The sequence below is a fragment of the Nomia melanderi genome, chromosome 13 (genome assembly GCF_051020985.1).
Source record: "Nomia melanderi isolate GNS246 chromosome 13, iyNomMela1, whole genome shotgun sequence".
NCBI classification, from domain to species: domain Eukaryota; kingdom Metazoa; phylum Arthropoda; class Insecta; order Hymenoptera; family Halictidae; genus Nomia; species Nomia melanderi.
Window position 1 is genome coordinate 6,604,213 of NC_135011.1, and position 15,439 is coordinate 6,619,651.

Here is a 15,439-nt window from a genome sequence, read left to right on the forward strand (position 1 = left end):
ATGTTAAGGTAATTGCCTTCAATGCAGCAACTTATAAATATTTAATGTATTTGTTCTTACATTATAGATGTGGTACAATTCTTCCTTCAGAATGCAATGGCTAGGCGCCCGAATGCGTCCCGTTTGTTGAACAAATGAATACAGTCTTCTAGGACGTCTATCTTTTCACAAACACTCACACGTATCACATGTCTGATACTGTTTCCTAAACCATACTCATAACAAGTGTTTAACAACATTAACATAATATATTTTAACAAATTAGAGGACACAAAGCACTGGTTTCTTCATACTAGCAGCCATCTTGACTTATAGATCACGTGACAATTCAAACTGACGCCGTTCAAATTCGTTTCCACCGCTGTGGGTCACGTGACATTCAAATTTGCCGCGCGTTTGACGCTCACGTGACCAATGAGCCAATATGGCGGTGAGTGGTGTGACTAAAGTGTTTCGCGCTCCTCAATTTAGTAAATTTTCATAGTGTTTCTGTTATTTAACGTAAGTTTGCAGTACGTTTTGTCAAACTAAGAGATATTAGATCATCCAGGTATAATTTTCATCAAAGGTTAGGAAGAAATATGTGTCTATTTGCAAGTAGAAGTTTTCGGGTTATGAACGCATGTATACCGCAGAATTCAACAGTGTTTACAACACATACACTTTTATTAATTGCTGATATAAAGCATCAAGAATGTGCCTGCGAATCAATATAAGGTATTTTCTTATATTATTATCAATTCTTTATTTAATATTGCCATAATTTTGCATTATACTGTTGGGCTCGTTAACCACGAGTCAATTATAAATCATACACGCTAGACAGTTCCTAGTAACCGCATTGTTATCTGGAACATTTATATAAATGTCCATTTAAACAAATGGACTGACTGTTGAAAAATACATCAGTTGATAAGAATGCTACTGTTCCAATTACCTTATCACGCTGGTTGTTCATATTTATTACTGCCTTTCCCATGTGTCAATTGCAAGATAGCAATACCGGGTGTACCAATGAATAATTCATCGTTCTCTTAACAAGATATTTCTTTCCTGTCTTGTTAAAAATATCAGGCTACAAATCAATACTGAATATCGCCAAGAGAATATTTCAGATAAAAGAAGAATCCATAAGTGTAAGCTTATTCCAATATCCAAATAAACATTATAAGTTTGTACAATCTGTTTCATAGAAACCACTCCAAAAGGAAGACATTTATTTTCTCAATTAACGAGTTCATTAAAATTCACATGGAACGGGTAGAACTCGATAGGCAAAAATAAATCGAGATATAAAGTCTTCCTAAATTAGTCTATCGATGTGGAAGAAAAATATTACGACCACGTAGGATCGTTAATTGACTCATCGGCGGAATAAACAAGCGGAGCGATGCGAGATTCTAGGGTACCTGTGTGCATTCCGAAATTGCGGTCTAATTTATACGTGATTTCCGTTGCACAGCCTCGATCGATCGAATGCTTCGGATAGCTGAACCACCGCCAGGGATATCGTTGATCCACGGATCTCGGCCGCCATCTTATAGACGCGATAATCCGGATTACTTATCCGTTCGCGAAACCAGCCTGCGGCGTAGACAGGGCTTGGACGCCCGACACGGTATCCGGTCTAAATAAAAATTTACTTTAAATGGAAAAACACAATCCTCTTTTTCCCTTTGTCTCGCTCATTCTATTATACAACGTGATCCAATAATCGTCATTCCGTCACGCTGATCCGGCTTTCTTTCGTCGCAACTTCAACACTTACCAATGGGAGTATAAAGTAAAAAAAGTTAAAAAGCTTAGAGGGTTTTAGTATAGGAAATAAAATATTGCTGTTATTTTCATTTAACTAGTGGAGAAGGAAATGCGATATTCGATTAATGTTTTTGTGCTGAGAGATTTATGAAAAATTTCATGTTTCTCGTAAGTCTGATAATTTCGTATGACTTTCCATTGTTATTTTATTCTTTTTAAACACTGCATCTTTAAAATGAACTTAGCATCCTTATTATTCATCCCTCTGTGATTTGGATTTCTACTCGCAATTCTAAATCATACTCAATACTCGTTTAATTTTCCAATAATATTCCATATCGAAAGATATCGGAGCACATTCGTCGACTCACTTTTGCGTGTAGCTTCATCAGTTCCGCGGCACTCTGACAATGCCAGCAGAGTATTACTCTCCGAGACTTGCTGAAATTGAAGCAGTACACTCGAAGAGGAGCGTGATAAAATCAGACAACAGTTGTCCCCGTATTCTCCGCTGTTTTCATTTAAGGAGGGATACCGCGTAGAGACATCTTAAATATAGGTAAACTTTAGGAACTCTTTTATTAATAACTATCCAGTGAAAAGTTCGTAATCGACTCGGGTAACAATAGATGTTTCACGAAAAGAGATTTCGAAGATAACGAGTAACTGCGCCATTTTGTAACATTACGGCTTAGAAAAAATATAAATATAAAGTAGAAGATTACAGTTGTACATCAAGATAAAATTAGAAGTTTTTACTTAATAGTTGCTATCAAAAAAATGTCTAAAGTTTGCGCATATTTAGGTCGTCTCTAGGTGGTGTTTACTTTTAAGGCAAACTTTCTTTTCACGACGAGGCCAATTTCGCGCGAGCGAGCCGGTCGGGAATAATGTTACAATCATGTCTAGTGAGATGAATGCCGACAATCTCGATTAAAGATCCGAACCCGTACATGCCTGGGAGAGAAGGTTGGTAATGAGATTAATGGCAGAACACGAGCTGGCTGAAACGCGACTCGATTCCCGGATGAGCCGCGGCGCGTCAAATTTTCCTAGCTGAATTCACTTCTGCGGCGGGTGTGTAGTTTTCGGTTCGACGCCAATTACTGCTAATGCACTCCCGGTTTGCCCGTTGCGGTGCCGAGTAAACGTATCCGGAACGAATTTATGTTGCTTCAACGAGAAGACTTCGGGAACAAAGTAACTTCGTTTCTGGCGAAGTTCAAGCGAACGCGTCAACCTTCGCTGGATTGGAATACAGTTGGTTAGTTGTCATGGGAAATACTGCTGAAGCTTGCAGAAACATCGATACAAATACCAATAATGACAATTTGCACATTAATTGCGACAATAATTGCGAAAATAGTGAATAGAAATTGATTCGTTGTATGTCTATTGCAGACATTTTGCAGACGTTTCTGAGAATTGTTTGAATTTTCCAAAATGTCTGTGATTAACTAAGTATCACTTTGTGTAATAGCTTGTAAATCACTAAATCAAGTTATTAAGTAATTTCTCTAAGAAACGCCTGTATCTTTCCCATTATTGTAAAGGAAGAAATAAGATATACGTCTTCTGACCTGTCCAATACTATTTTTCCATAATAATGCTCCATCTTTCCATGAAATCCTGGCAAGGAGACCAACTGAAACTTCCCATCGAAGAATCGAACGATTTCATCCCTGAAGGAGCGACGGGGTTGGAAGATCGATTACCGGTGGAATTCTACCGACTTCCCGACAAGGGAACAATAATTAGAAGCGCAAAAGGTATTGGCAACAGACGCGTCGATCGGAAAACGTTTTTCCCGTGATTCCGATCGTTCTTCCATCGTCAGTCACTTACGTTCCCTTTCACTTTCGGGGCAGACGGATGGTTTTTCCGGGCGCGGAGTTGTCCGTAGGCCGGCTGCCGTTTCCCCATCGATCTCCCGGCGACTTCCACCCCCGCCGCGGTCAGAAGGAACGAAATAGAACATCTGCGTCCACGGACATCCTTTTGTCTTTCTCCGGTTCGCAAAAAAATCGATTCCTTCCCGGGCAGCGACCATCGATCCTTGTAGAACAATGGAGATCGACGTGTTCATCCTTTTGGCGTGCAGCGGCGAAATTAGAGCCAGGGGGAAGAAGGCGGACGGAAAAACGCATTACCTCACCGGTGCATCTGTTCGACTAGACAGCACTTCCAACTCGGGAAACCGAATAAAGCCAGCGCTGGAATGTCGGACCGAATAAGACACTGCGTTTCAATAAAATCATAGAAGAAAGCACGCGCTGGTGAAATCCCGGGGAGCTGGGCGGCGGCGTTAAAATGTTTCGTCGGGGAATGCCTTTCGTAGGATAAATGCTCGAAAATATTTCATCGACGGGAAATAGCGCGCGCGCGGAGGGGGTTGAAAAGAGAGAGAGAGAGAAAGAGTGGAGAGAAGCTTTTGTTCGGCGTGTGAATGAATAACTGGATATGTTTATGGGGAAATTGTATTTCGAGCACAGATGCTTTCTTGGAACCTTCTTGAAACCTTGATGGGCTTCGCTCGAGGAAGAAATAGAAAGCAATATTCATTTAAAATATATGCGAATAGTATTGTTAACTTACGAAACTTATTCAGCCAAGATTTGCCTTGAATTTTCTATAAAGTCTGCCTTCTGCCATTTTAACGAATCTTGGCCGTATCAATTATTCAATATCCTTTATAGTAATCCTCTTTGTGAACGTTCTCTTTAGGAAATTCTCTTTTAATGATTCCTAAAAGCTGCCGTGGGTAAAACTTTACCTCGTGCAAGGATTTTGGCATTATTGGGAATCCTTTTAACTATACACTGATTTTTTAGATGGACCCTGATGAAGACTATCGATATTGAATGCAACAATGATGTCGTTAACATGTTCTTCTACCGATGATATCTTTCAAAGGTTGGAAATCGCACTCCTGTTTTAGTATTTTCCAACTACAAAGTACCGAGGAAATGAACAGAGCTCTAGTTTGTGCGGGGCTAAGTGTACGGGATTCTACGAGATTCCGCAGACATTCTGCGCGAGGCCAGTATGGGAGAAACGTGTGACGAGCGAAACGTTACTCGCTCGAATGAGACGAGTGTAAACGTGGAAGCTGCTGGGCGTCGAGATTAGACGTTTTCCAGGCCTGAGCGTAATACCGGGGCCTCGGTTGATCCCTTTAAAGGGATACTTGGCGGTCTAAATGGACTTTGCTCGCGCGATTAGATTAGCGCCGAGAATGGGCCGTAATTGTCGTATATTCTACGCGAAGACGCCGGAATATCTAATTAGAACGATAAATAAGCTAGGAAAACGCCAACAGCGTTTAACCATTCATTAATACGATATTATTATCAATATTCCTCTTATGAACTCGAGTCTATATAGTTTTAACGCTTAGCCAACTTATTCAACGAGGAAATCTCCAGGTTTTCCTTATTAACGCTATGCCATTTATATTGTTTGGAGGTTATATTTTCTTTTCTATAGATACATTGATAATCTACATTCATTTTTAACTGATATCTCGAACGTTCAGGGATATTTCCAAAATTCCCGAGGAATAACCTAGGCGCCGGTGATTCATTATTTCATTGGCATTCGTTTTTCCTGCAATTCGGTGAGCTCGGCATGAAAAAAATAGCTGATACCGGCGATCACTGAAACTGGAGCACCGCGGTTATTTATTTTCCCGGTTTCAATTGGTAATATAACTCTCGCAGGTCGATGGCGATCTAGGAAACCGATATCTCCGGTTGTTGTAAAACTTCTGAGTATCCTGCGGCATGCGTCGCTCCTATAAAAATGGCAACGCCGATTGTTACGGTGTTCAGTTCGCGAGGCGTTCACCCGATCGCCGATTCCACCGGAAACAAATGAAACGTGTCGCTCTATCGAATACACCGTTCAAATAAGCGCGATTAAATTACGCTGTGTCCATCCTGAGCACCGCGTATCGTGAATATTAACGACGAATCGTCGCGCGCGTAATTGCCGCGGCCGTTATGTCGGCGGATCGTTTTAATTGTCGCCGCGTGACGAGATTAACCCCTTCTTTACGACGCACGTGCCGACGAGTGCGTTTCCTTTAGTGCTGAACACTACGCTATTGATGTTCATTTAGTAGACAGATTCGTAACATGGATAGTCTTACAATATAATTTTCAAATATCAATCAATCTTTTCATTAACCCAACTGATTAGTCATTCTTATTAGAATTACATTGTTTCCTACTAGAATAGATATTCTTAGTAGAGAGATCTGATGAAACTACAAGCATAAAGAACCAATCGAATGTTGATGAAAGTCAAATAATTTTTAAAATTTTTCCAAATAAGTTATTTTGACCTGTGAGTCACTGGTTTGAAAGCAAAATTTAAATGTACGAATAAACCTATTAAGAAACTATGCATGAATATGTAAAATATATAATGTATAGAAAAACTATATCTGCTATCGTGGGCGTTAAGTGGTGTATATAATTGTTACCGACTAGGATTGGTGTGAGGAACGAAAGGATTAACGATAAGTTTTCTCGCAGGTGCGACAGGCCTGAAGGATGTGACAATCCATGTGCCGGCGATGGTGCGGTCCGGCGACACAGTGAAGTTGTCCTGCCATTACGACCTCGAGGGGTCACTCCTTTACACGATACAATGGTTCCTCGAGGAGATCGAGTTCTACCGATACGCCTTCGGTCTGAATCCGCCGTACCTCGCCTTCGACAAGACCGGCATACACGTGAACGTAAGTATACATCCGGCCAAATTGGCCAATAACCGGCTTTACGAGCTTGCCTGTACTCTTAACCCCATCCAGCAATTTCGGCCCGCCCGCCGCGGATACAATGTAACATTTGGATGCGCGGATTTAGGAACTTTACGGTCGTGAAAGTGGCTCGACGGCCAAAGTGAACGCAGAGGGAACATCCCTCTTAGAAGTTAAATATTCCGTCGGACGGGAAATAGGAACACTTTTATTGTTAATAGATCGTACACGATTACGCATACAATTTTGTTGGTATATTCACGAGATATCGGAGGTAAACGGGATACTTTTTATAGGAAAGGCTTCGGTTAAGTCTAATTTTAAAAGGAAATCAATGAAATTCTATGAGAATATAAATAGAAACTTATTATCAGTAAGTTCTGATCTAGGTAAGAAATAATATAAAAATAATGAAACAATTGTGTAATATGCAGAGTGTACCAAGAATTCCATGTTCCCTGAAACCCATTGCGTTTAATCGCACACATATTCCGAGAGCTCAGAATTTAATTACGCAAATCAAACAGGTAATTCCCTCTTTTTTGCCAATCTCCAGAAAGAAGAGGCCTTTAACGTCCCCATGTATCCGATATAAATGAAACTTCCTAATCACCGCGACGATTTACGCGCGCCGGCTGCACACGACGAAATATTAACGAAATTCCGCGGTACATTCGCACGGGGTCGTGCACGCGGCACGGTCCCCCCCCCCCCCTCCGTTAATGCGAAACGTTGTTAATTACGACCGGTAATAGTGTCGTCTTCCTTTGTGGGCGGTTCGCGGCGACGGGGTAGCGACCGGAAACACGGCTTGTTGCGCCCGATTCCTCAATTAATGCGCGCAATTAAACTTCCGCTCTTTTAATGAGCACTTCAATAAAAGTTTATGACGCAAATCTCATTAAGTTCGCGAGCCGTTCGTTAGATTCGGTGGCCGGTCGCCCGTGAAACACGGCCGTCTGTTGAAGATTCGTGGGCGGAGGACGGCGTCCGGGAAGAGGGATGGCCGCTCGGTAGGTGGAAACTGAATTATAATCAGGGCGAAACTCGCGCGATCGAACCGAACATTTTTCTCCGCGCGATTTCCCGGGCAGGCGGAGGCGGGCTGAAAAATTAACGGACGCGCGCGCGGAGCTCCCGGGCCGATAACATCGTTTTCGCCCGTGCGCCCGTTCGCGTGGAAAAGAAGGAAATGCGGCGATCCATGTTTCATGCTGTCGCGGCGTCGCGATTGAACTCATAAATTCGCCGAAAAATTCATGAGCGTCGCGAAATTCTGGATTACATTGCATTTACGCTCGTTGTTACAACCGATTCGCGGGGAAATTCACCGGGAATTGCAACAACGACCGACTCACCGCGATTTTTTCTCTTCCTCCTGCCGCCATCCCCTCGGTTCTCGCGGTGGACGTGTTCCCGGGACGTTATTACGATATCAACGATCGGCGAAACGTCGGTGAAAAATTTCGGGAAAATCCGACCGAGGCAAAAATCCGCCTGGCTGACGATAATTCGTCGCGATCGTCGGGATTCCATTTCCCCCCGGTGCAACTCGATCCCTTCCATTCAGCCTGTGCGTGAACCCTCAGGGGCTGCATGGCGATTCCGGTATGGGGATTGGCGATACTGAGGTGTCTGAGCTAGGTCAACGGAACCCTGGTAGGGACGAAGTACTATTTAACTGAGAAGTGTTGGCGGTTAGTTTTCGCGACGAGAAATCAGGGAGACAAGGGTACTCTTTCAGTCTTGATGTTTCGGCCACCTCGATTTTCAACGCATAGTCATCCTTAGTGTACAGCGGCGCTAGCTTGGATAGCTAGTAGAACTTTGAAAAGGAGCTTGGCGCCACCAACATCCTACTGTGCAGCTCTCACGTTTGCATCGTGGCGCGTTTCAGCGTATATGGGGCCTTTTAGAAGCAAAGTCACAAGAGCAAAGAACTTTTCCACTCAGGATGCTCGTGTCAATAGCTATAGGACAACAGTCGATATTATTGGTCGAGCATCTAGATAGAGCAGGCGACCGATAGCTCTTGCTCCTGTGCACTTTTAGCTTTTAGGATTGATTCAGGACGTAACAGCTGCACAGTAGGTGATACTTTCACGAGACTCGCCATCCCCAGGAGGCTAAGTACGTTGGTAATGCTCCGTTTTCGGCTGATTGAGCCTGATCCCACGCCCATGGGCGCCGTATGGTGAAGCCCTCTGGGTATATACCAAACGTTAAACAAGTTTTGGGCGTGAACGTTATTCCCCACGAAATCGGCCCACAAAAACGCGCGATCTTCTTTCGCGTCGCGATACAAGGACGCGACCATTTATCAGCCGCGCTCGGTGTTTCGAAAGCCAGCGGAGATAAGGCCGAGTGGCGTCACGATTCTTCCGCCTGGTGGATCGAGGGCGCGTCTTTTTTCGCTGAAAACTGTTTAGGGGGCGTGCCATAGAAAATATTTCGCGTGGCTTCGAGGGTTCCGTGTCGGGAGCCTGTACAAATGGCTCGGGCTTCTGAAAACAGCTCGCGTGAAAGATATTTCGCTACCGTTTTCACATTTCCAGCGTCCGCGCCGTTGAAGTGAAACACCGCGCACGGAAATGTAAAGGCTTTAACGATAGAACTACCGCGCCCGTTGAAATGACGGGTTTCAATTGTCTTATTTGTTGGTTATTGATGTCTTCAAAGTGTTACAAATCCAAAATGATTCTAAATTTCTAGACTATTTACTACGGTAAAATCTGTTGCTACAATTTTTTATAAGAATGACATATTAATCAAATTGTACACACCAATTTCAAAAGTAACCAGTTATTCAACTGATTACGAAATAAAAGTAAACAAGTTAGACGATACATTTTTCTCAGTGGAAATAAAAACAGAGGGGAAAACAAAAATTGAGAAACCAGGCGATAGGACAATACAAGTATCGATACAAACTTAAATGAAAGAGAGAAACCGCAGAATTTTCGATTATATTTTGAAACCGGTCATTTGACCGGTCGCGGTATGTTCAGTGTTAAAACATTTCAAAGTATTATTCGTCTCGCGTTCAAATCGCAAGTATTACGATCATAGTTCTTTCAGAAGAACCGCGATTGTCTTTAACCGCTGAAGCAGAGATATCAGCGAAACGAAACGTAAAGAGATCGCGGTTGCTTTGTGTTCTCAAAGAGTATTATCGTTACATTCGGACGAATTAGAGCAGGAGGGGATGGAAACAGCCGTAAAAAAGGAATATCACGGACGGGATTGCAGCTTCGAGCTTTAAAATTCTTCGGCAACAAACTTTCCGCGCGTTTAAAGTTGGAAGACACAGCGTGTATACCGTGGATGGATTACGGCTCACTTGATGAGAGCCTTCGACGCTCGTCACGAGAGTTGAAACTTTTTACCCTGTTCCACCCCCTCCCATTCACCGTGGCAGCCTCGACGTCCGCTGGGACGAGCACTCTTCCACAACGTAAGTGCGAAGGTAAAACGTGTCCGTGGACTGGTCGAAAGAAATCGATAGGGCTGATTTATGGCGTGTGCTACGACCGCGACACGACCCCTTGGAATTCCGTTCGAGTGGATTTGAACCTGGGTCAAGCGAGCCCCGTGTTTTACCGGCATCGATTCCTAACTCCCCTCTCTTCCCTGACCCCGCAACCGACCAACCCCATCATCCCTCTGCCACTTTTCTTTCCATCCGCGCCTCTCTTTAAATATTTACCGTGCGAACGAGCCACCACGATTTTCAAAGTCGTCGCGGCATTGATTTATCCGACGCGATCTTTACGACCCGTTTTGCACCGATTCACTGATCTCACCGTGATCTTTGCGGTGGACAATGATTCGGTAAAATTGGGAACTTTAACGGTTTGTACTCAGTAGCTTTTCACTAGAAATATGTTTCATATTTTCTGATGAGGTACAGACTTTCTTTGAAACTAATCGGGAAATATACATAAATTGAGTAACAATGCTATTTTATTTTAATATTCAGTTATTAATGCATTTCCCTTTATAATTTTGCTATGTCCAATCAAATGTTGAGAGTTACTTCTCGACGAATCATGTAAAAAGGAAGTAATAAGCATGTATATTGATGAAAGCAGATATTACTAAGGGATATCGATCAATTTCTTCGATTGTCGTTTGATTATTTTCCTCTTTGTCTCCGATGAACAGTGGATATTGCCTTCAAAAACATTGTTCATTACCATTTTTCAGTTAAAGTGTTGTCGCGCCATTATTCCCGCGTTCCCGTCGCGCCGTAATAACTCCAGACACTCGGGCGGCGCGTATAAAATCAAGAAAACGTGAAACGTCGAGGGGCGAGAGAGAAAAAACCGAGTGTCGCCGCGGCGCGCGACCTCCGAGTGACTCCGTGGTTTGATCAGCACCGTAAATAAGTAGCTCGCCTTCCCGGTGCTCCTCGAAAATTTCCCAAGAGCTGTGCGAGCTAAGCTTTCTTATTATTACGTTCCGTGTCCCTCTTGGCCGGGGATAGTCGTTCGTGAAATCCGTCCTGATGTGAACCAAAGATGCCGGAAAAGACATCCAACCCCCGTCCCTCTATTTACGCTCCTCCTTTTCTTCCCTTATTTCTCTCTCGCCGATACGAACCTCTTCTTCCCTTTCGGTACACTTCATTGAGGATTCAGCGTGAAATCCTTAGTTTCCCACTTACAACACCGACGTCGCTTTTCCTTATAATTCAGTAAGGATCTTAAGAGAAATTTATATTCATTACTAACGGAGGAATTAATTAGTTAAGGGATATCGTTAAGGGGCATCTTTAGTAGCGTATACTTCTCATTTCATTGTGGATCTGGATAATATTCATTATTTTCTTATATTGACAGATAAATTCCTTCTGACTCTATCATTTTCAAAACGAATTACTAGATTACTAAGTTTGCTAATTTCAATTTAGAATCACAAGATGCATATTCCAGTTAATTATTTAAAGTACACGCGACAGAAAGCCGTTCAGAGAAGGTGATCGTAACTTCTCCACGCGACATCCATTCGATTCGATCTATTCAAGAGCGGTTTCCGTCGTTTTGAAGACCGCCGTCTCGCGTCTCGACACTTGCGTTTAGTCCGCTCTGCGTTAAAAGAGTTGTCGCCTCGACACAGTCGACGATAGTTGCTCGACGAACAAGCCCGTTCGACGTACTAGTCCGGCATCCTTTGTCTATACAGCTCAAAGGAACTTTGTTAACGTCCCCGGGGAAAACATACTCGCGGGAGTTGTCGCGTTCGAGGCGGAACTATCGATAATCACCGTGGTACGGTTCGCGAAGGACCGCGGACGACGATAATGGAGGTCGCGAAGAGGGAAGTTCAATTTTAACAGCGGATTATCAATTTCCGCGGAAGAGATCCCGTTAACTCTTTGAGTGCTGTGGACGCATATATACGTTCTTCGATCTGTTTAATCTAATACGCGCCGCGTGACAATTATGAATGTATGTAATGAATACAAGAGTTTCTTAACATTATTCAATTTGGTGAAACTAAAGAATTACGATTACAATTTAATTACAATCTACTTAATTGTATGAATTAATATAACCCATCAATCTCCAGATAAGCAAACGAATATTCCGCCCACACGGAAGGTTTCGGCTGTGAATATTCAGCACTCAAAGGATTAAAACCCGAGATCAGAAGGCAGAGAGGATGACAGAGTATCGACAATACCGGAAATCGAGTAATAATTTTCGATTCCTCACTCGACCAGCGATTTCCGGTCGAAAAAGTCCGCGGAAAGCTGGTTACTGGGCGAAATCAATTTGTTTTCGTGCCAGCAAGCAGGCAAACGGTCGCCGCCCCGACCCTGTTCACCTGCGAATTCATAAAAGGGACTGCATCGAGTTAAAATACCGCGAATTTGTTCGGCGACAGATATAAATAAAACGCCGTGAAAGGATCGGGGGAGCAATCGCTGAGAGATATCGGGTGACCCGGCTCGCCCGCGAGCGCACCGGAGATACGTTTTCATAAATGAAAATTGATACCGTAGATGTTGAGCTAAGCTACCGTGAAATATCATTCCTGTGAAATTCCGCGGTTGCAATTCGTCGGCGTTATTATTTCTGTATAATAAACTACTCGTACCTTTTTCCGAACAAGATAAACGGCGAGCCGACGAAGCTCGATGCCAGGGATCGTAATCGAAAAATGAATTGCGTTAGCGATCCTGCGCGTTCGATGAACCGCAAAAGCTGGTTTAGCGTTAGACCGACACCGAGACAAGGATTATGGTGAGTCAGTTTCAAATGAAGATTTCAAGAGGCCCCATGATTTCAAGTATAAAGCCTGGTCTGGCGGGTACGATGTGAAAAGTTCCTCATAAATCCCGAATGAAGATTCAAATTTCCAAGCCAGGTCGAACAGAAAGTACGGGCTCGGGCGTAAAAGTAACGACTGCTCGTATAATATTTACCGAGGAAGAATGTACAGTGTACATACAAGGCCAAATAGCCGAACGCCTGGAGACATTGCCTCTGACCGTTCAGCTGTGACGCGGCCGATGGGTGGGCGGAATTATGTCGGTCCAATACGGTGATAACGGAGCCAAGCCAGAACCGAACGTCTTGACGTAAACGCGCCGATAATCCCGCCTTTTTATCGCCACTTAGCTGTATCCTCTTTTATTGGTCATTACACGTTATCACAACACCGGCATGAACAAACCAGCGGCGCACGGGCGGTTAGCACGGGCTTGATCCACCGTCGGGAAAGCTACGACTCTCTTCGACCGAAAATTCCCGGCGAAATTCGCTTTATCTGAATTCTTTTGTTTATATATTGCTAGTTGGGGAATGAACCGACACTTTTCGGCTTTATCAATTTTATCTTGTTCACGTGGTGGATCGTGAAATTTTATTCGTTGTTATTTAAAAATGGAGTTTAACCAGTTTGCTGTTCTTGACGAATATACTCGTCACGGAGACATGCCAAGGTCCTGTGTCACGATGAGTATTTCCGATTTGTACAAATTATTTCTCCCATACAATATTAGTATGATATAATAATATAGTAATACTATCTTCGCATAATATAGGTCCTTTGATATTTTTATTAGCTATCTTCAATTTCACAAAATAGAAGGAAATGATGAATGATAAAAATTCGGCGGCTCGAAGCCGATACTATAGCATCCAACACGATTCGTGTTCGTTAGTTAATCTAATCCTTATAAAAGGAACAAAACATAATACTCTTATCGTTGCAATTTACAGGGAATAAAATTTACGAATAGAACTTGATATTAATTTCAATTGTAACGTTGAAGATAATTACGATATTGTAATTCGACTAAATGTTGACCCAGTTCTCCCGTTCATTTACCGGAAAATCGATCCGACCCTTCCCTGGCGGATTTTTATTTCGACGATCACCCGTTAACCCTGGGAAGTACGAAAAATGCGACGCTTTCGGGAACGAGCGATCTGTTTGGCGGTGAAAGGGGTGAGGGGCTACGAGACGCTCGAAACACTGGCGAACATTCTATCGGTGGTGCGAGATACTTTTACTACGGCTGATCGAACCAGTCGAAATCTGATAGCGGCGGACTGCCGAAGAAGTTTTACCCACGTCTACGCTGGTATCGTTCACCGCGAACTTGATTCCGAACTGTTATACGGGATGGATACGCTCGTGAAGTGTATTCTTGCAAGCGTACACTTTTCGACCTCTCGCCTCGATTTCGGTGGTTTGATTGACATTAGAATTAGCGGTAGACAAACCATTTCTAATTTTCTTGTATAAATTATAAGGGTACATTTATTTAAATTTCGTTCGACTTGTATTTTAGTTTACATGTTACTGGAAGAATTTATTTAATAATTAAGCAGAAAATCAGTTGTCTTTTCAATAACTCTTAAGCTCAAAACTTACTCATGGCGGTTTATTCATTTTTGTCTCTTTTCTTACAATATTTTAGCTTCAATTTAAGGAGATTTATCACTCTATCTTAACTCTATCTACAGTTCTTTGATTTTGATACAGAAATAGCTGAATGTTCCCATTACATAGCGTCTCGGGTTTGTATAATCGTATAACTTGCTTTTAACTTAGAATAACATAGGTGGTAGGTTAGCTTGAACATGTTTAATAATAATTTCGAACCACTTTGTTCATTTAATTACACGATTTCCAGGGTTCTCCTTTTAGAAAATAGATTCTACTTTGAATCCTCTGGTATCAAGGTATTTTCAGAGTTTGATTTAAGTGAAATTTTCGGATCCACTCCTTCTTTTAGGAAATAGATACTCATCTAAAACGAATCTTCCGATATTAAGCTCTTTCGAGAGCTTGATTAAAATATTCGGACTAAAAATGGAACTGCTAGGTTTCGATCGGATTTTCGAAATGTCAGATATTTCCCTCGAGCTTCCAGCTCGATCCCCGTTTTCGATGGAGCCACTGAAATTACTTTGTATTCCACGCGACCATCGACCTTTCATCTAACCCTCTCCACGTCTAAATCTCGATCGGACCGTGGCCGATGCCGAGGCTGCAATCATTTACATGCAGCGCGGCAGAGACCTCTTGCCTGCTTTATAAACTACACCGGATGAGGAGACAAGTCCTTTCCACCGTTTCCTTCGCTCTCGGCGGACAATCCGAAGAAATATTCGAACTCCTTTCTTGTGAAAGCTGAAACGTTTCTCACGAGAAACACAAATCACACCGTCGTCGAACCCTTTAGCCGTTATTTGCACCTCGATTTTCGCGTGAAAAATTGTCTATTCGTTATATAGAACAAAACAAATTGAACAAACAACGCAATTGAATTTATAACATCTTACAACCAAATCAAAATGAAATTCCTTAACATGCATTAACCATAGCGATCATTTCCATTTCAATTAATCCCGGAATTAGTGAAACAAGATCAAAGGGATGAAAATGAAGAAAACGAGA

At 42.7% G+C, this 15,439-nt stretch overlaps 1 protein-coding gene across 3 annotated transcripts in view; it reads left to right on the forward strand.

Moving 5' to 3' along the window:
* Positions 1–15,439, forward strand: part of LOC116423997 (uncharacterized) — a 161,974-nt gene that overhangs the window by 108,880 nt on the left and 37,655 nt on the right. Inside the window, exons 1-2 of one of the 3 annotated variants that reach the window (XM_031969854.2) lie at positions 432–717; positions 6,297–6,502. In XM_031969854.2, coding sequence (XP_031825714.1) covers positions 6,338–6,502 — 165 coding nt within the window. In that variant the 5' untranslated portion in view covers positions 432–717; positions 6,297–6,337. Of the gene's footprint in view, positions 1–431; positions 718–6,296; positions 6,503–15,439 lie in introns of those variants that run through there. The other 2 variants (XM_031969855.2, XM_031969853.2) reach the window with 2 other exon arrangements.